Raw genomic sequence first — 22,637 nt, forward strand, 5'->3', positions numbered from 1 at the left:
CCCAGACGCCCTAGAGGCAGATCCCAGGCGCAAAGTTCATACAGGTCAAAGCAATGGGGTGCTTCTACCTCCAAAGTTGGAGAAGACATATGACAACCATACAGGAAACAGTCCTAATGACTTCCCCCTGCCTGCACCAAGCACTTATCTCCCGGCATTAGGGGGAAAATTAGCACTTTTTTTCTCAAAATTGGCACATTATAACCCAGGACAAGTGGGTTCTAAATATTGTGTCTCAAGGGTACAAGTTCCATTTCCATACCCTGCCGAAGGCAAATGGCTGGCCAGATCTGCCAAAAAATCAATGGGCAGAGACACAAAAACAAGTCTCATCCCTCATTCAACAAGTACCAGAGCAAGAGCAGGGACAAGGATTTTACTCAAGACTGTTCTTGGTACCCAGAAAGGACAAGGCCTGGAGACCATTACTGGACATATCTATTCTGAACACATTCCTGGATATACCAACATTCAAGATGTTGACTTTGCAGGAGCTTCTGCCCATGCTGGGCAAGAACGCTTGGCTTGTGACTTTAGACCTAAAAGAGGCATACCTGCATGTCCCAGTCTGACAATTATGCAGAAGATACCTCAGATTCAAGGCTGGCTCAATGCATTACCAATTCTCTGCACTGCCCTTTGGCTTATCTACTGTGCACAGGGTCTTTACAAAGTGCCTGGCACTAGTAATTGCATTCTGCAGACAAAGAGGAATACAAATATATCCTTACTTGGACGACTTGTCTAATTCAAGTAGAGAACAAGGACATTCTTCTACAGCATCTGGCATTTGTGAAAAAACTTCTAACATGCCTAGGGTACACAGTCAATGAAAATAAATCAAAACTAGTACCCTCTCAAGAGATAATATTCCTGGGTGCAAGCTTAAATGCAACTGCACAGGTGGCTTATCTCACACCAGACAAACAAAGGCAACTGGCTACCTATTTCAAAATGTTGGCAACAAAGGCCCAGTTATCTGCAAGAAAAATTCTGCAGGTTTTGGGCTTCATGGCATCCTGCATCCTACTAATTCCATATGCAAGACTGCATATGAGGAAACTTCAATGGTACCTAAAAAGAGTTTGGACTTAACTTTGCCACAGCCTGGAAACAATGACTACTCTTATTCCCTGCCTGCAACAGGAGTTTCGATGGTGGGCAAAGGCTTGTCACCAAAACAAGGGACAGCCATTCACATTACCCCCAGCCAGGCAGACACTAACAACGGATGCATCAGATTATGCCGGGGGAGCCCACATGGCAGGAAGATGCATTCAGGGCACATGGCCGTCAAACCAAATGCATCTACACATCAATCAAAAAGAGATGCTAGCTGTTCAAAATGCCCTGACAGCCTTCAATGACCTACTTCATCCGGGACAACTACTGATAAAGACAGACAACACCACGGTCATGTGGTATTTAAGCAAGCAAGGGGGCACACATTATTTTACCAACTTTGCAGACTAGCCATGACTTTGTGGGACACAGCATTGACTTACCAAGTACATCTGCAGGCACAATTCCTGCCAGTAAAGGAAAATACTCTGGCAAACGAACTAAGCAGAAACCTCATGGATCCCCATGAGTGGCAGCTGGATCCACAAGTCTTCAGCATGATAACAAGGAAATGGGGATGGCCCGGACATAGATCTATTTGCCTCCCCTCACAACTACCAACTAAAAAGATTCTGCACAAGGACTTATCACAGACAAGCATGGAAAGTGGACGCCCTATCTTTCAGCTGGAAAAACCTATCAGTATATGCCTTTCCCCCACTGCCTCTCCTCCCCAAGGTACTCCTAAAGGTCAGACAGGAGAAACCAAAGATAATACTGATTGCCCCAGACTGGCCCCGCCAGTACTAGTATCCAATACTAAGGAGCTTGTCTCAGTGCCCAGCTTGGACCTTACCTCAAATACCTCAGCTACTGTCCCAGCATAACAGTCAGATCCTGTACAGCCAACTCAGAACTTTAAACCTGACAGCATGGCGAATAATGTAGTCATACAAAACACACCTCTCAGTAAAGTTGTAATGGATGTCATTTTGGAAGCCAGAAGGCCTAGTACTAGAAAATCTTATGCTGGAAAATGGAAGAGATTCTGTGCTTGGAACCAGGCACAAGGAACTGATACAGCTGTGCCAAATATTCCTCAGATTTTGCAATACTTAACTGAGATGCTGGACAAAGGCCTATCTTTTTCATCTATTAAAATTCATGCCTCTGCCATTTCGGCTCATTAAAGTGTAGAGCCACCAATCTTTTCACATCCCTTATTAAAGCAGTACCTCAGAGGAGCCAAAAATTTAAGACCTTCAAGGAGATCACCACTACCTGCATGGGATCTCAACTATGTCTTGGAAAAACTCACCCTGCCTCCTTTTGAGCCAGCTGCTACTGCGGATATAAAGTTCTTATCTTGGAAAACAGCTCTGCTCCTAGCAATAACTTCTGCAAGACAAGTGTCAGAGCTACAGGCTGTCAATGCTGTGGAACCTTTTATCATTTTTTATCCAGACAGGGTCTCTCTGAGGACAAACCCTACATTTATGCCTAAGGTGGTGTCCAGTGTAGCCCTTAACCAAACTATTCATTTGCCAGCTTTTTATCCAAATCCACAGAACAAGGGGGAGAAAATTCTGCATTCTTTGGACGTGCACAGACATCTTAGATTCTATTTGGACAAAACTAAAGTTTTCAGAAAGACAGAACAATTACTAGTGGCATATGCTGCAGGATCACAAGGAAAGGCCATCTCCAAGCAGACTATTTCAAAGTGGATAGGTCACTGCATTTGTTTCTGCTACTCTCAGCATGGCAAGCCAGTGCCTAAGGTCATTAGGCCACATTCAACCAGAGCGGCAGCCACTTCGGCAGCCTTTCTCAGGGGAGTACCAACCAAAGACATTTTAGAGGCTGCTACTTGGAGTTCAGTGCACACCTTTACAAAGCATTACAATCTGTCACTTTACTCTAAATCCAGAGCAGGCTTTGCCACTGCAGTTCTGCAGGGCCACATAGCCGCTCCTAATATTGTTTAGCTCTAGCTCCCCAACCATAGCTTTGGGACTCTACCCAAATGTAATGACTGCAACAGTGAAACACAAAGAACATAGTACAGTTGTGTACACTTACCATAAATGTAGATGTTCAAGTGTATTCACTGTTGCAGTCCAGGTTACCCACCCACCATCCCCTTTATTTCTGCTGGAACTTATCTTTACTTATGGTGTATTTGCTTGTAGATGAAGGTAAAGTTTATTTTGCTGCATGTATGTTTTATATATATACCTAGCCTACCCTTTTGGGGGCACCTGACATCTGGGGCAAGAAAAACTGAAGAAAATGGCGTCTGCTGCATCTTTTGTACCCCTGACGACTTGACGTCAGGGAAGGGGCGGCAGCAACCGATGCAGGACCCAAGACTTTGGAATTCAGGCTGACTGAGGGCAACCTGCCAGCAGGATTACCCAAATGTAATGACTGCAACAGTGAATACACTCTAACATCTACATTTATGGTAAGTGTACACAACTGTACTTTTCTGCTCTTACTGGCAATGATCTTGTACTTTTGTATGACTTGCCTACCCCCTTGATGATGACATTGGCAGCCACATCCCTGCAGGACCTGCCTGTGCTCCTCTATCAGTTCACATGGCCTAGAGAGACTGCCATCACCATCTTGGGTGGTCGTGTCCACATCAGCCATGCATTGGCCATTACCCTTATCATACCATTCCTGCTCTGTGTCAGTTATCATGTTGAAAGCAGTAGCCTTATCTGGCCTGGTGCAAGCCTCCCACCCCAATCTGGGCACACAGACTCTACTAGCCTGTACTGTTAAGCATTTGAGACAATAGTCAAACTCTGATCACCACTGCCATACTCAGGATTTTATCCATGTATACCTCCAGAGCGTCTCATTTTAAATTTATTTCCATATTACACTTACTTTTTTTGTCTTCTGATTATATCAGCAATTGAAATTGCATTCCAAGATGATTAGCATGCAAAGATACAACTTCCTTATCCTTAGTTGTAACTGTCCTCAGAATTTGATGGCTTAATCTGTAACACTTTTTATGAACTAATATATACTATGCATCTGATGATAAGGAGTTCGATATCTCTATATTTAGACTTGTGTTGCTTAACAAGAACAATTGGGATTACTGTTTTAAGTACAGAATTGTTTTTCTCTGAAAAAGACCCCCCCCCCCCCCAGAAAACAGAATAATCAAAAAATGATTATAAGCTTTGTAGTTCAGCACAGAGTATGTCTGTTAGCTGGTAATAAGAGCCATCCTGCTGTTATGGTTTTATCATCTCAGTTTTTGTTTCCCTCCTATGTGATTTATCCATGTTGTGTTCCCTTGTCACCTCTGAAAAAAAGAGACACTTGTGCCTATTGAGTTTACCTGATTCACAAATTAATCAAATAAGTAAGTAAATACTGTTTAGTTCTGCTGAAGTGATGCACCCAGTTTTACATCTGTTTTACACTCTGCTGCATACCTATAATGCAAACATTTTTATGCAGTAGTAAAGATTATAAGTAAACTGAAAAGGATCATGTACAATAGACATCCCTGTGAAATATTACTTGTAACGTCTTTCTAGATTTTTTTTCTGTTTTCTGTCAAGTTTCCTTTCTCATAATTACATATCTTGTGTCTTTCCTTTTCCTGAAATGAATGTGTTTTTTTTGCCCCCAACACAATTAGTCTTTCTTAATTTGGCTTCTAGCACGGGTTCTATACTGTTTTGGTTCTTTTTTCCTCATTGCATTTGTGTTTGAAATGTTAAGAGGCCCTTCTCTTGAAGTGCTTTCAGTAAAAATTTAGTAGCGTTAACTATTTGTAGTCATTCAAGTTCTTTCTGCTATTGGTGCTTTTTCCTGTGTATCATAATGTGTCCCTCCCCAACCGTCATTGTTGCTTTCTATTATTACTTAGTTTTTGGTCAGAGTACTGTTAGATTTTTGTTTCCCCAGTGCATTACTTAGTTGTTCATCAGTGTATGTGCGTGATTCAGAAGACTTGCTGAAATGTAATCCCTCTTTTTATGGAAGAATTCCATAAGGAGTAAGATTGTTTAATGCACTTACAATGTCACTGCTTTAGTTATCAACGTGGGTGTGAAAGAAAAAAGTGAAATGACAGCACACAGTCATGACGTTTGCTTCATTCTTTTTTATAGATGCAAAAATGGAACTAAAATTACACTATATCAACAGCATTTTAAACTGATATTCTCAAGAGAAGATTTATGCAGAAAACCATTTTTTCTCTTCTGTTGTATTCATAGGTTTAGTATCTGTAATATAGTAACATGTAGATAAAGCAGTCTTTCGTCTTCAGAATATGTTTTCAGTACTTTGTTTAATTTGCACTTAAACAGAGTAGTACAAGTGGCAAGTAACAATCTTCATAACAAACTCGCTTGTTTTTATTAGAGGTAGGGTGTTTCTGTGACTCAAGTTGGAGTTGACCTGGGGAATGAAAAAGAGGGGTGGTGCAGGGGCGAGGTTGTGGCCTTTGTCGTTGCACATGACAGAGGCCTGGTGTAATACAGATAGTCCACGTAGACATAAGCATGCAGGAGGTGCAAACAGATGTGCGTTCATGTCACAGTTTTGTAATTGTACCTGCATCTGGTGGAAGAGGAAAAAGATCAAATATCTATAGAGTGTAGTTTCTCACTTATGTCACTGACTTAGATTGCCCACCTGGAGCTTGACACTTTGTATATTTGGGTCTCTGAGGTAGGCCTTACCCCTTCCATTTAATGTTCATTATCAGGGTTTCCCAGTGCAGCGTAGAAGAGCTGTAATGGGCAAGTGATGATTAGCAACTGGGAGATGATGATAGCAAGAATGAAGGACAGGAAATAGGAGACAGTAGGGGGCCTCAACTCCCTGCCTAAGAAAAGAAATCTGCGTAACAAAATTTGGCAGAAATATAGTTAATCATTTAAAAAGAAAAGAATTTTTGCATGAGACAAGAGTAACCAGATGAAAGTCAAATATGTCTTTAGTGATGCTGCCAAGTATATTTGTAGGAAACATCTTCTTTGCTTCCATTACTGTTTCTGTTACACAAGGTAATGACAGATGAAATGTTGTTTTAATAGTAATTGTACAGAAATCTGTTTCTGCAGATAAAGAATGTGTTTGCGTCAGCAAAATGCTTAGAAGGCTGGCGACTCTGTCTGATGCACCAAGAACACATGAAGTTGAAACAGCAAGAATATCTTTGAACTTTTAACTCTTCTCTTGCAGAGAAAAATACATTGTTCACATTTTGCAAAACTGATATACTTATCAATCAGAAAAATGCATTCGTGTTTTTTTTTTGGGTCTATATCAGAATCGTGAACATTCACAATGTCGAATCTGACATTGTCGACATGTAAACAGCGAAACCGCAGAACATCGAAGAGGTAAACGGAAATCTCAGTAAAGTGAAATTTATGTTTACTTCAATGTAGTGTGGTCTCGGCATTGGAATATTTAAGTAGTGGGGGGGTGCAGGGGAGCTTGCCCCCCCTGCTTAAAGCAAGTAGGTCTATTTTTTTTTTTTTTTTTTACTTTTTGTGATGTTTTTATTAGGTGTTTGATGTTACTGGACTTCGACGATATGGTGTCGATCATATCGTATTCGAAGTTCAGTAACTTTGAGCATCTAATATAAACCCTTTTTTTTTAATACTGGAAAAAACCTTGAGACCTAAACTGTTGTTGGATTTCATCTCAGAGACTAACAATAGTGTTGTAAATATTTCTTAACTTGCCAGAAAGATATTTTTTGTTAAATTTATTTCTACTCTTCTATTTACTTTTGTTCCAGATGATATCATCTGGCCCGATGGGGATGATGCTTTACCTGCTGAGGCCCAAAATCTCATCACACTGCTGCTTCGGCAGAACCCACTGGATCGTCTTGGCACAGGTACATAAATGCTGGCAGTACTGACTTTCTACAAAAATATGTTGCTTGTACCACTGTATTTTACAATTGTTATTTCCAGTTTAAGTCTTTTTGACATCTGTAAAGTCTTCAGATCTGGGTTTGCTTGCTTGAAAGTTGGAACTTTGAGGACACTAGTACTATAAGTTTGTTACTAACATGATTCAAGTCAAAAGGACTTTTCACTGTCACTGACGTGAATTAAGTCAGTCATTATGGACATTGTATATTTCAAATGTGCAGTAATGCAGAGCATGTCAGGCTCTGCTGTTACTTGAATTAATCTGTGAATTTTAGTAAGCTAAAGTGACGCATGGTTTATTAAACTGGGCCTTAGGTTCAGCAGACATAGCAAGCTGCTCATCTTTCAGTCTATAGGACTTTGTCCTGTGTAACATGCTAACAAAACATGCACTGCTGAATATTCTGTTTAATGATTACTATTTGTTGCTTTATCCATTAAACATTTTTTATTATCATGTGATACACAAAAGTGATGGCAGTTGTACAATTCTACTTCATTTTCCTTTGTAGACTAAAACCTCATTTGCACTGTGGTGCTAGAAAGTATGCATCATGCATTGTGTTTATTAAACATTCATCTGACAAACAGCCACCCCCCCCCCCCCGACGCACACACACTTGTTCTGTAAATTCATTCCGCATGATTACTTTCACACCAGCCATAATGAATCTTTTTGAGAAAATTATCTTGCTGGGTCCTTTTCACCTGCATCTCACCTGCGATTGTCCTTCAGAGTGTTTTGAAGCACAAGAGTCTGATAGGACATATGTGTATAGCTGTCTTACCAATGTGTCTTTTGTGGTGGTACCTGTGCTTTTCATGATTTTTTTTTTTATTTCCTACCTTATCTTTTTTATTCACTGGACTTTTCTGTGTATCTGAGGGGTTTTTTGGCAGTCACTTCATGGAACTTATTTTAGTTCGATGCTATTGTTTCTGAAAATTAACATTTGTCTTACTAATGTTGTGCACCTGATATTGAACAGTGAGTCATGACTTTGGGGCTCTTTGGCCACTTGTTTCCCAGATAAGGTGGTGCTTCTTCTGGAAAACAAGGTGGGTAAGCATGAGAGAGGGCACATGGTCAGTACTTAGATGACTGAAGAGCTGCTCACAGATCAGTAGCAGAATTGTGTTCAAATGGAAAGGCACAGCAGGGTGGGACTGCATGAAGCAAAGGCCAGAGTAACAGTGCAGTATCTATATCTACTTCTCCTCTCCTTTTGTCCTTGTAATGCCTCCCCAGTGTACTGGCATATGTTGAGGATTTAGTGATATACCAACAGGTTGCTAAAATACTTTGTCATGCTTTTATTTTGTAATCTGCTTTCATTGTTTGAAGGGGATATAATATTTCAGTGTTGAAGCACTGTAGCATCTATTTCATGTTTTTTTCTTACACTTGTCTGTCAATGGTACTCTTCTGTATCACCTCTTCTTGGGTGCCATTTTGGTAACTGGTGTGTAGTAGAAGCCAGCTGTTTGATTATTTGTTTTCTTTGACATTTCCTAATGGGTTTTATATGCCCTGTTATTTATAGGGTTCCTCTTCTATATGTTTGTAGTAAGAATAGCTATCTGCTTGATTACTTGTTTTGTTAACACATCCTAATTTTTTCTGTATACCTTGTTATTTCTCATGACAGGAGGGGCTCATGAGGTGAAACATCATTTGTTTTTTCATAACCTGGACTGGAATGGATTACTACGACAGAAGGCAGAGTTTGTCCCCCAATTGGAGGCTGAAGACGATACCAGTTACTTTGACAGTACGTTTCAACATTATCCAGTCAAAATTCATTCTAAATGATTAATGATAAGCAGAAATGTGTAGCTTTCACTATGATTTTTTTTCTGCATTAAGATGCATTTGTTCTTGCGGTGCATGAGGTTTGGAGTTTGCTGGTCTTTCTATGTTAGTGTTGCTGGCAGTCTGAAAACTTCTGTGTGCCTGTAAATCTCACTGTTTGACAACCATGATTATCCCATTCACAAAGAAATAGATGAGTCATAACAATAATAAAAAAAAAAAAAGCTTTCACTGTAGTACCAGTTATTCTGGGTCTCCCAGTGCGCACCATGTCACGGTTTTATTACAGGAGTTCAATCAAGTCTTGTGAGTGCTCATTCTGCCCATACAGGCTACAAGCATTCCTGCATAATTCAGTTTAGTTGATGCATATGACTGGTTAGTAGTCCAGTACAGTTCTTCATATCCTAACTGCTGAAGTCCACTGCATGTCTGTCCCAGCACTGACACCATCCAAATAGGGTTTCCCTTTACAAGCACAGAGCTGTCCACAATCATTTCATCCTGAAGTTTGGTACTCACCTGCTCCAGCACTAACACCATCACATGGTGTTTGTCCTGTATAACTACATATTTTCCTTCACACACAGTCATCCTGAAGTCCAGTACCACCCCCATTACACAGGGTTGTCCTTACACCAAATGTCTTCCCCATCTCCACTGTATGTTGTAAGCCAGTACTGATTTGTCCCAGCACCGCTTCCACTGTTTTGTGTTTGAATAAGTACAAATCTGCTCCAGCACTATTGCACATTATAGATGAGTCCATACCCGCAGCAGTGCCACCATTGTCATACATCTTGGCCCTAAACAGCTATACTGCAGCACCACTACTCTGTTTATTCCTGTACTAGCTTACATCATCACCACCACTGCATGGCATGGTTCACTGCAGATGCTCCTTACCACTTCATATCCTGCAGTCTTGTGCTGGTGTGTCCCACTTCCACCACTTTTTCTTTTCTTGTCTGGGTCACTGTTCTTTACCTGCATCGGACTCCACTTTGGAGTATTTCTTAGGGTGTTTTTTAAACAAGAGATATCTTTAAAAAATTTTCACTTATGGCATAGGCAGTCATATGAAAACAAACCATATTGACATAATCCCAGCTGCAAGCATTTTACGTCACAAACCATATTGATGTAATCCTAGTTGAAAACATTATATACCACTTGTAATCTACCCAATCATTGTCAGTCAAACATTACAAATCTCATTCAAGTCCTGTCTTCTTTTAAACCTCATTCTTCCCCTGTATTTTTCTCTGTTACTATATTCACTACTTGTAGTAAAGTTGGTTTAGACTTTGATTTCCATTTTCTAGTAATTGCTTTTTTGGCAGCCACCATAATTAGACTCAGCAAGGCCTTACTATGTCTAGATAATTCCAGTTCTGTATTGTAGCTCAGAAAAAACATTTCCCTAGTTACACCTATTTGCTCACAGAGCATGTCCAACAGAGTAGACGTCAGGGAATCTAGTCTGACAACACATTCCACTCCAGAAAATATGTCCCCAGTTACCTCTTTCTTCCCCATCACACCTCTAACATTTGCTGTCTACCTGAGGAGAAATTCTGTGGAGCCTACCTGAGGTATAAAAATATCTAGTAAACATTTTCAAGCAAAAGTCCTAAGTCTTCTAGGTTTTGTTGCATATTTGGGAAACATACATATATCCCCCCATTATTTATTTGTGAATTGCTTATCCTATCTCTCTTCCCAGTCCTAACCTCCTTTGATAGATTCTTAGTTATTTTTATATGTTGTACTAATTATTCCTTTTTTAATGGGAGCTTCTTTTTTAGATTCTACAAAAAACTCTTACCAGTGCTGGACGTTCGTTTAGGACCCCCCCCCCCATTTCTTTCTCCTTGCCTATACAATGATATCAGTACTTCAGAGGGAAGGCAATCTGTAACCTGCATTTCAAATAAGTTCTTGGCGTATTCCCATTATTACCTTTCCCTCTCTAGTTATTTGCTCCCAATACCTTGGTTTCTTTGCCAGTTTTCTCCAATAAATTCCAGCCCCTTCTTGCCTATTGTCTGTATCCCTAATCACAGTCATTCCTATCAGCAGAATCTCCTTTCTGCATTTCTGTGTTGGTTTAGTTCTTAGAAAACTTTCTGCTACTTTATGAATGTAATAATCTGTATGATTATTGACCTTCTCCTTAAAGATTTGCTTCCAAAATCCCAATCTTTCCTCGTTTCTTGAGCTTACCCCATTTCATCTTCATCCCTTTCCACTTTGAGTTATAGGTTACTGCTTGTGCAATGCTTAGGTGCCTTAACTGTGTAGCTCTGAAATACCTCTAAATCGGGTAATCCCAGTCTACCTTGTTCTATTGGAAGAATCAGCTTATCCTACTTGACTCTTCCCCTCCCAGATAAAATCCTTCAGCTCTTTGTTAATTGCTATCCACAACTTGTCTGGTGGATAAAAATATGCCTGACCTGTCTATAAGAATAAAAGGACTAAAAATATTTTAACTACTTGTATCTTACTGTCAGTATACATATAACAGTGCTTCCAATTTCTCAATTTTTGTATTGTCTTTTGTTTCATCTGTTACCACATATCCTTAGCTGCCACACTGGAATCACTTTAATCCATACTGCTAAATACTTCATTTTATCATGTCCCCATAAATATAGATATTGCTGAACCAATTCATGTGTTGGTACATAATTTACATCTATTGCCTTTGTTTAAGCTTCATTAGTTTTGTATCCCAAAAAGATTTGAAACTATCTCAGAATGTTCCACAACACTTTTAATATCCTTCTCTGCAAATAGAGCCAACTTTTCTTGACTACCATACTAATTACTTCCTTGAATTTGTGAGTTCCTTATTTTCATTGCCAATGGTTCTGAATATAATGGAAATAAGAAAGGGGAAAGAGGACACCCCTGCCTGGTTCCTCTGCTCAAGCAGAAATTATCAGAAAGGACCCCACCCACTTTAATTTTCACCTCCACTCTCTTATGTCCTCCTAATCAACCTTTTAAATTTCATCTGGTAATGCAAATGCTTCCATTGCCCAGCTCAGAGTCCCAGCTTACTCTGTCAAATGTTTTCTCTGCATGAAGACCCACTAACAGCAGTGGTATTCTCTTACATTCTGCTTCCATCTGGATAATCAGTGTTTTGTTAATGTTGTCAGATGTTTGCCTTCCCTCCACAAAAACACATTGGTCCATGTTATCACTTTTGGCATTCTTTTAGCCATTGTAGACATAAACACTTTATAATCATGGTTTAGTATTGAAATGGGCCTGTATGAAGCTGGATCTGAAGGATCTTTACCCTCTTTAGGTATTACAGCTACCACTGCTTTCTTCCAGGATGTTGTTCCTTCTCCTCCTCTTAAAATACTATTAAACTTTCCAGATCTTTATCATTTTTTCCATCCTAACTTCCAAACTTCCACAGGAATGCAAAATATTTCAAAGAGTTAAGCCCAACCTAAATGACCAGCATAAATCAGTCCATTCCTTAGACTAGATTTCCCACCAAGCAGTAAGCAAAATAAACCAATTGAAAATAGCTTTGCATTTCCTTTTGATGCATTCTTGGTGTCTGAGTTTATTATGTTTAACAATTTAAAACTGCACATTATTATGGTACAGTAACTAATCACAGTGTCCAGTTCAATATGTTGCAGTAGAATTAGATTTACAGAATCCAGGCTGTTAGAGCAGTAATTATCTTTTGAGTCCATCACACTGTATAGGCTGCACTTCTAGTATACAGTACTTTCATGTGTGTCTGTGTTTGTGTGCCTGCATGTTTGAGCTGTACATTTGTATGTGTTCTTCTCCAGCATGTAACTATAATATTGAGTCACTCATTTGCATATCAAACCAGAAACTTGAGGTGCGTACTAGACTTTGGTAATTGCCTCTAAACCAGAGAATACAAAATGTTTAAAAATTTTTGTTTGATGAGTTGTACTGCTTGTAAAACAGCACAGGTAATGCACACATGTTGGTAATTACATAAGTTTGTCTGCTTTATAGTTTAATCCCAGAGTAAAAGATAAAAAAGGATGTAAGGTGCATCTTGTTCCCATTTTGTGGGATAGATGTCTTTATTTAACAGTTTATGACTGGCTGAACCCAAGCAAGCCTTTGCAACCACAACTCATGCATTGAGCTACATGTAAAACAGTCAGTAAGTAGAAATTTGTAAATATATTTTACAGTTATAGGGATGATGAGCATCAACTGTAACTACCATTAAGGTTAACAGATGTATCACTTTGCAAAGTTTCTTTTATCTGTTTGCATTTTGTTTACTGAGGTAGGATGCTGATCAAAGTATGACCATTTGCAGGCTCAGCCTGGTATACTTTGTAGACATTAACAATAAACATTTTGTTACAGAGGTACAGACAAAAACAGATAAACAACAGGTGTTCCAGGACAAGCAGTGCTAGTTAAACAGTGGCAGAGATAGCATTACAGAGAGAAACACTATATTCAGTGTTACATGAATCATAATTTGACAGATAATATAAAAGGTAAACATAGAAAGCAGTGAAAAAGCATGTTCATAAGCATATTGGTATTACAGATGCCAGTAAGTAATAAACGTATGGTAAATATGTTAAGCATTGATCAAAACTCAAAACAGTGGTTAGGAAATGAATTGCAGCAAACTGAGGCTGTTAAGAAAAACATTGTAAAAGAGCTCTGAATAGCACAAGAAAGTGCAAAATTAAAGAAAGCAGGTCAAGAAGAGGGAATTAGCTACAAGCTGAAGACAGTCTTATAGTGTTCACTGGGGTGGTGGTAGAAGGTGTTTGTTAGGAGCTTTGGTAGTATTTTTTGGATGAAATTTGCTTTATTTCTGGGGCAAGATAGAATGTCATGCAGGAAGTATTTTTATAGAGGAGAAGAAGCATAAGGAAGTGTCAGTCCAGTGCCATAGAGAAAGTAAGCCCTAATTACAGTCCAGGAGACCTGACTTTGATGAGCAGCTTGGAAGCTTGATTAGCTTGGCTGGGAGGATGAGTATGCATTGGGGGGGGGGGGGGGTTGGCAGGGTCAGTCATGTCCTATTACATCTCAACAAAGGGAGGAAAGAGGTTCGCCAAGGCCTGGTGGAGCTGCAAGTATCATTCATTGAGCAAGGGACACAAGACAGTGCCCTTGCAAAAGGGAAGGTGTTGTGGCTCCAGCATTGATGCTGGTCACATATTCTCCTGCCTAGGGGTTAGGGTTAGGTCAGAAACAAATGCCCTCTTGGGAGGCCTAAAGCAACCCTTATGGCTGCCTAAATAATACCTCCCCAGGACGGTTTTGAGAAATGAGGTCAAATCTGATTGGGAAGGCTTGATGGTCAGCAGGTGCAGAGGCAAAACATAAGGGGGAATAAATACATAAATCAGAAGTATAAGGAAAAGCTTTTTAGTGTGGAATGTGGACTATTAAGATGAAAATACTGTTGTAGATATTATACTTTGTAGGTAAACAAGTACAAATGCAGTTCAGCTGCAATCCTTATAAGAAGTTAATTAGTTGTAGTAAGACTACACAGTAATATATTAATCAGATGATAGAAGTGAATATGTTAGGATTCTGTTTTGTAACATCTGTAACTTGGTACTGCTAGCAGGAAAAAAAATCTGTGCAATAATAGGAAGTCTGTAATCAAGCTTTGTACGAAGCCTTGTTTTTACACAGCAGGCCTTGGCTGCATGGGAGAGGAGCCTGCTGATTTTGCAGCAGGTTTTTAATTGCCTATTCATTTTTACATGTGTGGAGAAGACTGACAGATCAAGGGTGATACCAAGGTATTTAACTCTGTGTGCCCTAAGCAGCAGTGAGTAATTACTGCCCTTGATACCTGAAGACATTAATGGGAATGACTAGTCGGCCCTGAAAGATTTTTTCCAAACCATATTTCAAGGAAGTGCTAGTATCTTAAAAGTCATAAGTTCTACAGTAAAACTTAAAACAGCAAAGCTGATCAAAAGGAAACCTGTCATCACAGTAGTAAGGGTTTTAAAAGTCCAAAATGTAGTTGTGATTATAATTTTCATTTTTAATGTAGAAATTTCGTAATTTTTGCTCTAGTGCAGCATTAAAATGTTAAGTATGGAAACCATTATTTTTCATCTAGAATCTATCCCACCATATCCCTCTGTGTTCCTCACTGCTGGTGCTAGAGCCTCAAGATAAACAGCAAAGAGAGCCACTCTCTGGCTTTGAGGGATTAAAGCCCTGACTACATTGCAGGCTACCAGAGATTGAATAGCAGCTTGTGCACCTGTAGGAGGATGGCTGTGAGTGGCTGATGCCAGCTTAGTCATCCTGGGGAGGAGGGAGGTAGCTGCTTCTCACCACATTGGTGACATTTAGTGCAAGTATTAGGTATACCTCATGGAGCCCTGGGTCTACAAAGCCCACTCTGCCATGTGCAGCCACACTGTGAGCCAAGAGCAACCCTCGTAATGCAGGTATAGTTGAGCTCAGAAGAGCCACTACATGGTTGGGGGGAGTGCTTACTGGGGGATATGGAAGGCCATTCCGCTGGTCCAGCAAGGTTGTCCCACTGCTTACCACCCAAATGTCACCATGAGCAGTGGAGCTCATGGGAATTACCAGACAAGAATGCATGGGCCATAGTGTTCTCACCTGTCTGGTGGTCCAGTTCTTCCGCAGTCTCTGAATGAATGGGTCAGTTGAGTGCAGGTAGATGAGCCATCGGGCTGAGTCCTGCAGGCATTCAAAAAGAAAAAGAGTAGCAAGGAATAGGGTTCCCTTTACACAACTAGTGGGTCTGTATCCAAAACAAGACTGTAGCCACCATGTACAGGAACGTAATCAGTGGGACCAGTCTTCTGGGAACTGCCACTGCACCATCAGTTCATAGATTAATCTATCTGTGTATGTTTAGTTAGAGAGATAGATGCGTGTATATATGTATATTCTGATACTACAGTCACTCTGTTTTGACTATAAATTCCTTTTGTGTCAACAAAATACTCCTTTTGTGTTTGAGTTTCTTGCACTTGAAGTGGTAGCACCTTATAAAGGAAAGTAATCGCCCCCTTTTCTTTGCATAGGAGAGCGTAGCCAACTTATAGCCATACTTTGCTAATACAGATTTCTTCTCTATCCCCATATCAGCCGTTGGCAAGGGCAATATATATGCATTTAGCCTTTTCATAAAATAGAGGATCATGTTAGCAATGCCATTTTACATGACACAAAGCTACCCATAAAAATGTCTTTATTTGTTCTGTCTTTCTTGACTTCAGCATGTATCCCCTTTAACTTTTTGTCTCTACTACTTCCTTTGGGCTGCTTTTGTGGCCCTGCAATGTTGCCACCCAGCTCCTCTAACAGTAAGCCCATCCCTGGCTTCCTACCTCCTGTCTTATATTGAAGCAGATAGTTTTCCTACTCATTTCATCCTTTTTAATTATCTGCATAAAATATGGCATGTCCCAGTCCCACTCAGTACCCAGCAAACCCCAAAATGTCTTCTCCCAGCATCTCACTCCCCTTCATTACAATTTAAACATTTAACTACTACACAGTTTCATAATCAGCTGTCACAAGGTCAGTGATGGTTTTGCTGCATTGGTACTATCCTCTTGTCCCAAGCCTGCCAACTCCTTATATCCATGATTATGCCTATTTGCCATACTCATTGCATGGAAGCATAAACTTCTTCAGACAGACAGTTATTCCATGAACAGTTTAACAGTAAGAACTACAGATATTGCAACACTGTATAAGGGTGGCTGTATCTATGGCATTGATATAATATATGCACTTAACATTTTTAACAGTATTAACTAGAGGTGACAGCAAAAAGAAGAAAAAAGGGGAACAGCAATTAATACTCCCCTGAACTGCATGACAAGTAGAATGATGTGATTTTATCAGTTAATCCAGGGTAACCGTTTAATATTCTGACTCACTTGCATTTCTTTGTATGTTTGTCTACCCGTTAGCTACCTGCAAGTCTCAAGCAAATACCATGCAGCATTCCTGTAATATATATATATATATATATTTTTTTGCTGTGTACCAGCAGTCATCACAGAAAAGAAAGGAACAGATTGGTGTGAGTGAGTGGGAGGAGTTTTTCTCCGATGTTGCTGTTATCATGTCCGTTTGTACATGTCTACCTTTCAGCATACTGTCTCAGTCACAGTTCAGTATATATTTTCCATCCCCCTCTTCTGTGCAGACATAAATAGGTCTGCCATCCCCAAAAGAGTTAATCCTTTAAACAGCACCCTTCCAACATCAGCGATGTTGCACACCAGAACTTTCTTGCAGTGCTCCTTGCACTTGATTCCAGTATCTCTGTTTCCGCAGGTACAATCCCTTTCCAGTTTCATCTTGATGGTACTTTTTGTTTCCCACACTGCATTGTCCCATTGATCACTGTGACTGTCATCATTGTCACTCTGTAATTTCAGCTGTCACTTCTCATATCAAAGCCTCGCCCCCTTTCCTACGTCTCTGTTGCAGAAATAGTCCACTCTCGTTTTCCTTTTCCTATTAAGATACCCTTTATGTAGATGGCTTTGTTGTGATTCTTTGCATATTTTGTTATATATTTTATTAATTGTTAACTAATCAGGTAGGTGTGTGCATCTGTAAGAACCTAGCTTATTTTGTCCAGTCCATGACCTGCATATAAAACAAAGTATATGTCTTGTGCTTAAAGACTAGTGGTAAAGTCAGTACTACTTCAGAATTATTAGTGGCAGTCGATGACTAAGAGTTATGTGTTTCAACTCAGTACACATGTGCAACAGTCACATTAGATCCACTGGGCTGAGACTCACAGTGAGAAGACTGTTTAGCAGGATTACGCTCTTTGCTGACAGCATGTGTGTGTGTTCAGATGTTTAGTACATTAAAGTAACAAACAGTCTGTACTTTATTAGACCCACTGATTCAGCTGATGAATATTTCTAATTCAGGAATACTGTGTTTAGCCTTGGCAGCTTGTTTATTTAGAGGCAGAAGTAAGGCAGTGGCAATAATGTTTAATGTAATATTTAATGTAAGAATTTTATTGTAAGCAGCTGAGTGCCATAATGTATAGCATGCAGTTTAATTACTGGATTTAGATTTAAGCTTTGTGTAAGGGTCTGAAGGCAACAAATGAGAGTGGATCGAGTAGTTAATTCTTCAGGGTTTTTTTTTTATAAATTTGCTAGATCATGAATATCTCTTATATCTGTAAGGAGGGCAGACGGTAGAGGCCAGAACTTCCACCAATAAAACATTGATCCCTATGTTAGTTCCCTTTGTTGAGAAGTTAATTGCTTTGACTTGGTAAGATCTTAGTGAGTACTGGCATTCTCTTATGCAAAGTTTATTGTTTTGGCAAATGATTCTAAGTACTGAAGCTTAAATATTGATGTATAGAACAGTTAGTATGATTGTGTGATTCAGTGTTATTAGCAAGCAGTTTGTTCTGTGAAGAGTCAAGCAAAAGTTTTGATAGTTTGGTGACAACAGCACGAAGCACCAGATTTGATTTTCTCTCATTTGAAAGCTGGACCTGTTTTTGGATGATACCGTTAGCAGTCGTATTCTTTTAGCAATGGCTTTTATAAATGTTTGAGCATGAGAGCTGAGCACTTCACTAAACTTCACCAGTGTCAGTGTTTTATCCTTCAGGATTTGAGTGTATGACTGGAATGATAAGACTGGGACTGACGACATTCCCACATGTTTAAATGTACTTAATTTATCCATGAAATAATCATCATACTGTTTTATTTGCTAGTTTCTAGGGACATCCAGTAATCTTTTAGTAGTTCCAAAGTAAGACTGTGTATTTTGGTTTTACTTATTCAGTATGAATTGTTTGGAAGTAAAACTGCTCATAATATGAATTAATCTGTCCAATCCAGGTTCTAACTTGAGTGAATTCGGGCAGTAACATTGTGCCACATGAGTAAATCATTTGCAGACAAAAAGTGCTTTTGAATTCTTTCTGGCAGATTGAAGAGCGTTTGTAAGACTACAGAATAACACAAGTCTCCAAAAGATGTCCTTTGGTAATTTAGTAATTATTGGGTTTGATACTGAAATGACTTGTTAAATCTTAATATTCTATTATCTATTGCTTTGGTGGCTAATAACCCAGTTTAGACAGCCATTGCTAAAGCCTGAATAATATGACTCCGTTATATGACTGTAATATTACCCGAGTCCAAAGCCCTGGCTAAATCAATAAATAATACAACCTGCCAACAGTCAATTGTTCACACTGGTAAACATACTTCCTGTTGGAAGGTTATTGCAGTGATGATACTCCTCCATTGTCAAAAAACATGCAGTTCTAATTTCTCTCTTTTTTTTTTTTTATTTCTGTCTTCTTGCAGCTGACCATCAGCTGCCAGTAGGCCCTCTCCTGGTTCACCAGATATCCCTGACCAGCTTTGGTCTTCGCCTCTGTCAGCCCAACTCGCAACCAAGGCTGCTGAGGAATTCAGGGACACTGGTGTAGTGTCATAGTACAGCCCAGGAGTGGGCCCTAACTCCTTCCCCCTTTTCAGCAGCCTTTCCAGCTTTGTAGTTGATTACTTCGGGATATACATATGCGGATTTCCAGGGATACACAGCCTCATGACTAAGTGACATTGGATGCTCACTGACATCCTCCTCCTGTAGCCAGTCTAATCCCCATGCCACTAATCAAACTAAGGTCATCTAAGAGGAAAGTAAGGGCTTCATTCCTCTGCTCCACAGGGCCCAGAGAAACCATTCTTTTCCTAGCTCAAAATTCCGTACATGTCCAAATATTGCTGCATCTGCTGTGAGATAATTTTTGTAGTATATTAGCTAAGGTAAGAAGTGTGTTTGTGTGTCTATAATATTCCAGTAGAGTGTTGCTTTTGGTGTTCAGGATGAGAATTTTAAGAGTTGCTTCCATTCACCATGGACGATGCTGTCTTAAAGACGCATTGAATATTGGTGCCGAAGGCATGCTGTAGCCATTTGGGTGTATTCAGCATGAAGCCCATTATAACGGCACTTAGTATGTCTAGAAGTTTCATGATTAAGTTCCTGGACTTGATTTGTTTGTGACCATCTTAAGGCAAAAACAGGGTTTGCAGGTTATCAGTCTTGAGACATTTCAGAAATTGTTTAGCTGCAGTAAATATTGCTGGGAGGATGAGTTTTTAATACATTAGTGTACTTGTATGGTAAATGGGCAGCCGCGGTGGTGCAGCGGTTAGCATTGCTGCTCACAGCAAGAGGTTCCCTGGTTCGATCCTCGGCTGGGATGCCTTCTGTGCGGAGTCTGCATGTCCTCCCTGTGATGGCGAGGGTTTCCTCCGGGTGCTCCAGTTTCCTCAAGACAAACAACGTTCTCAGTAGAAAAACCACTTTAATGTGAGGAGCAAGGCTTTCGGATAAAATCCTTTATCAATACTGAAAATACAAATGCAAATGCAGAGTATATATAGGTCTAAAAAAGTCATATGACCGGCAGCCAAGAAGTCACATGACCCAAACATTAAAAGAAAACATGTAGAAATAAATAAATATGCAAAGCTAAAAAATGCAGCAGCATAATGCATACATGAAAACAAAAAACATTTAAAAAAGGAAGAATGTATATTTTTTAAAAAAGGAAGAATGTATATTTTTAAAAAAAGCAAAGTTTTAACCTAAAAATCACATGTACAATCTTATACATAAAGAGAAAATCTCATAATCTAGATCTACTCATTCTGACCAAAATAGGTTTAAGGCTGACAGTACTATTCAAACCAGGGGGTGAGTCACCCATCAATCTAATTATCCAGTTGTATTCTTTAATTTCTAATTTGTTATTGATATCACCACCTCTGGGTGAGGGTGAAACATGGTCTATAGCTTTAAATTTAAATACATGCTGTTCACCAAAACATAGCCTGTGTTTATATAAAGCATTAGTGTCCACACATCTTCGGATTTCAGACTTGTGTTCTGTGATCCTATCTTCAAGTTTACGTGTGGTTTTACCCACATAGAAAGAGTTGCATAATACACAGGTAGCAAGGTAAACCCACGGGTGGTGACACAAGTAGCAGTTACATTGAACCTAAACAGCCTCTTACTGACTGGGTGTTCAAAGATACCTAAATGTTCATCATCAATGTCATCTGCGAGCAGTTATAACATTTTCGTGCCCATAATGCTGGATGGATGTGTTGTGATATTTGTAGGAAAATCTTGTAACAGAGGACACTCTTGAGGGTTCTCATGTTACGATATGCAAAAATGGGACATTGCCCAGCATTGCTTTTAACTCTTCAGATGCCATCAAGATTAGCCAATTCTTATGGATAATACGTTTAATACATGGTGTTTTTGTACTAAACAAAGTAACGTATCTTACTTTCATCTCATTCTGGATGGACACATTGGGCAAGCCAACAGCTTGTGTTTCTATGGTGTCATTTAACATAACAGGGGCCACCCTCGACTTTCTTTCCTCTAGCACATTTAGTTTCTCATTATTTAAGGTAGTAGCATCATAACCACTGTTAGTGAAATCAGCTATCATCTCATTCAACTGTTCGGAGAAGCTAGGATCTTCCGTGTTAAGCCTACTGGCTCTATAAAATTGAGACCTGACAGTACCTCTAAAAACATGTGGCGCATGCATACTACTTGCATGAGTGTACCTTCCTGCACAGACTTCTTTTCTATGGAGGCTTGTTCTAAGTGTACCACCGTCAAGACTCAAGTTGATATCTAAAAAATTAATAGTAATTTCAGATGAACACATTTTGAACTTCAAAAAAGATGAGATTGGATTGATGTACAGCATAAAATCATTCAAATCCTGTAACATGCCCCCCCAAATCAAAAAACAGTCGTCCACAAATCGTTGAAAGAACTTTACATTATCTTTATATGGATTCAAACCACTAAATAAATGTTTCCTTTCCCACTGGTATAAAACTAGGTTGGCATAAGTATTGGCTACCGAAGTACCCATAGCCACACCTGTGAGCTGAAGATACAAGGATTCATTAAAATCCTTGCAATTATTGGAGAGGAAAACAAGTTTGTTTAAGCGGCTGCAATGGCAGCGCTTTAGTTTCATTGCCTATATTAACAAAGGTATTGTTCCCAGAGGGCTGAGAATCCTGAAAATGCCCTCCTATGGGAACACTTACCCTGAGTTACTTAAGAAATGGCAACAGCTAAACATTAAACTAGGAATAGACTACATGCATTTGATGAATGATTTCTTCCAGACTATTGAAGATGATCTCAAGAAGGAGATTATGTCAATGGAGAATGACTTAGTTAATATGCCTGCATTTACGAGCCTATCTAGTAATTATGAGCGCATGGTGGAAAAAATGCAGTTACTTGATTCAAGGATGGAAGCTACCAAAAAGCGTAAGCTTCTCCGAGATGTAAATGATTTCGCAAGAAGTAACATTTTCTCTTGGCCTAGAGACAACAGTCATAAATACAGAAAAACTGATGTAACTGTCCCTGTGCATGTTCGTGATGATGGCTTGGACTCTCTTGATGATTTTGGTTCGAGTAGTGTTCAGTTAACTCAGAATGACTCGGAATTAAAGTCAACTACCCCCTTGGTACACGGAGCTGATGGTTCTGTCTGCACTACGTCCTCGTCAGCAGGAGGCGTTGCCGGCTCCTCTGAGAGCCTCACAGACGGCAGACATGCTAGTGCTACTACTGGGAATACATATGCATACAAAAAAACGCCGCAGATGCAGCAGACTAAAATAAACTTTTCCAATAAACGCTTCAGTCTGGACCATCCAGAAGCGGTTAGAGAGCGTGTAATTAACACA

General features: G+C 39.6%; 1 protein-coding gene across 2 annotated transcripts in view; it reads left to right on the forward strand.

Annotated features, from left to right (window-relative positions):
• Positions 1 to 22,637, forward strand: part of MAST3 (microtubule associated serine/threonine kinase 3) — a 1,680,970-nt gene that overhangs the window by 1,100,173 nt on the left and 558,160 nt on the right. For both annotated transcript variants that reach the window (XM_044090757.1, XM_044090758.1), the window contains 2 exons: positions 6,860 to 6,961; positions 8,651 to 8,773. In XM_044090757.1, coding sequence (XP_043946692.1) covers positions 6,860 to 6,961; positions 8,651 to 8,773 — 225 coding nt within the window. The remainder of the gene's footprint in view (positions 1 to 6,859; positions 6,962 to 8,650; positions 8,774 to 22,637) is intronic.

This window comes from Protopterus annectens, chromosome 13.part0 (assembly GCF_019279795.1).
Source record: "Protopterus annectens isolate FY-2018-M chromosome 13.part0, PAN1.0, whole genome shotgun sequence".
NCBI lineage: Eukaryota > Metazoa > Chordata > Ceratodontiformes > Protopteridae > Protopterus > Protopterus annectens.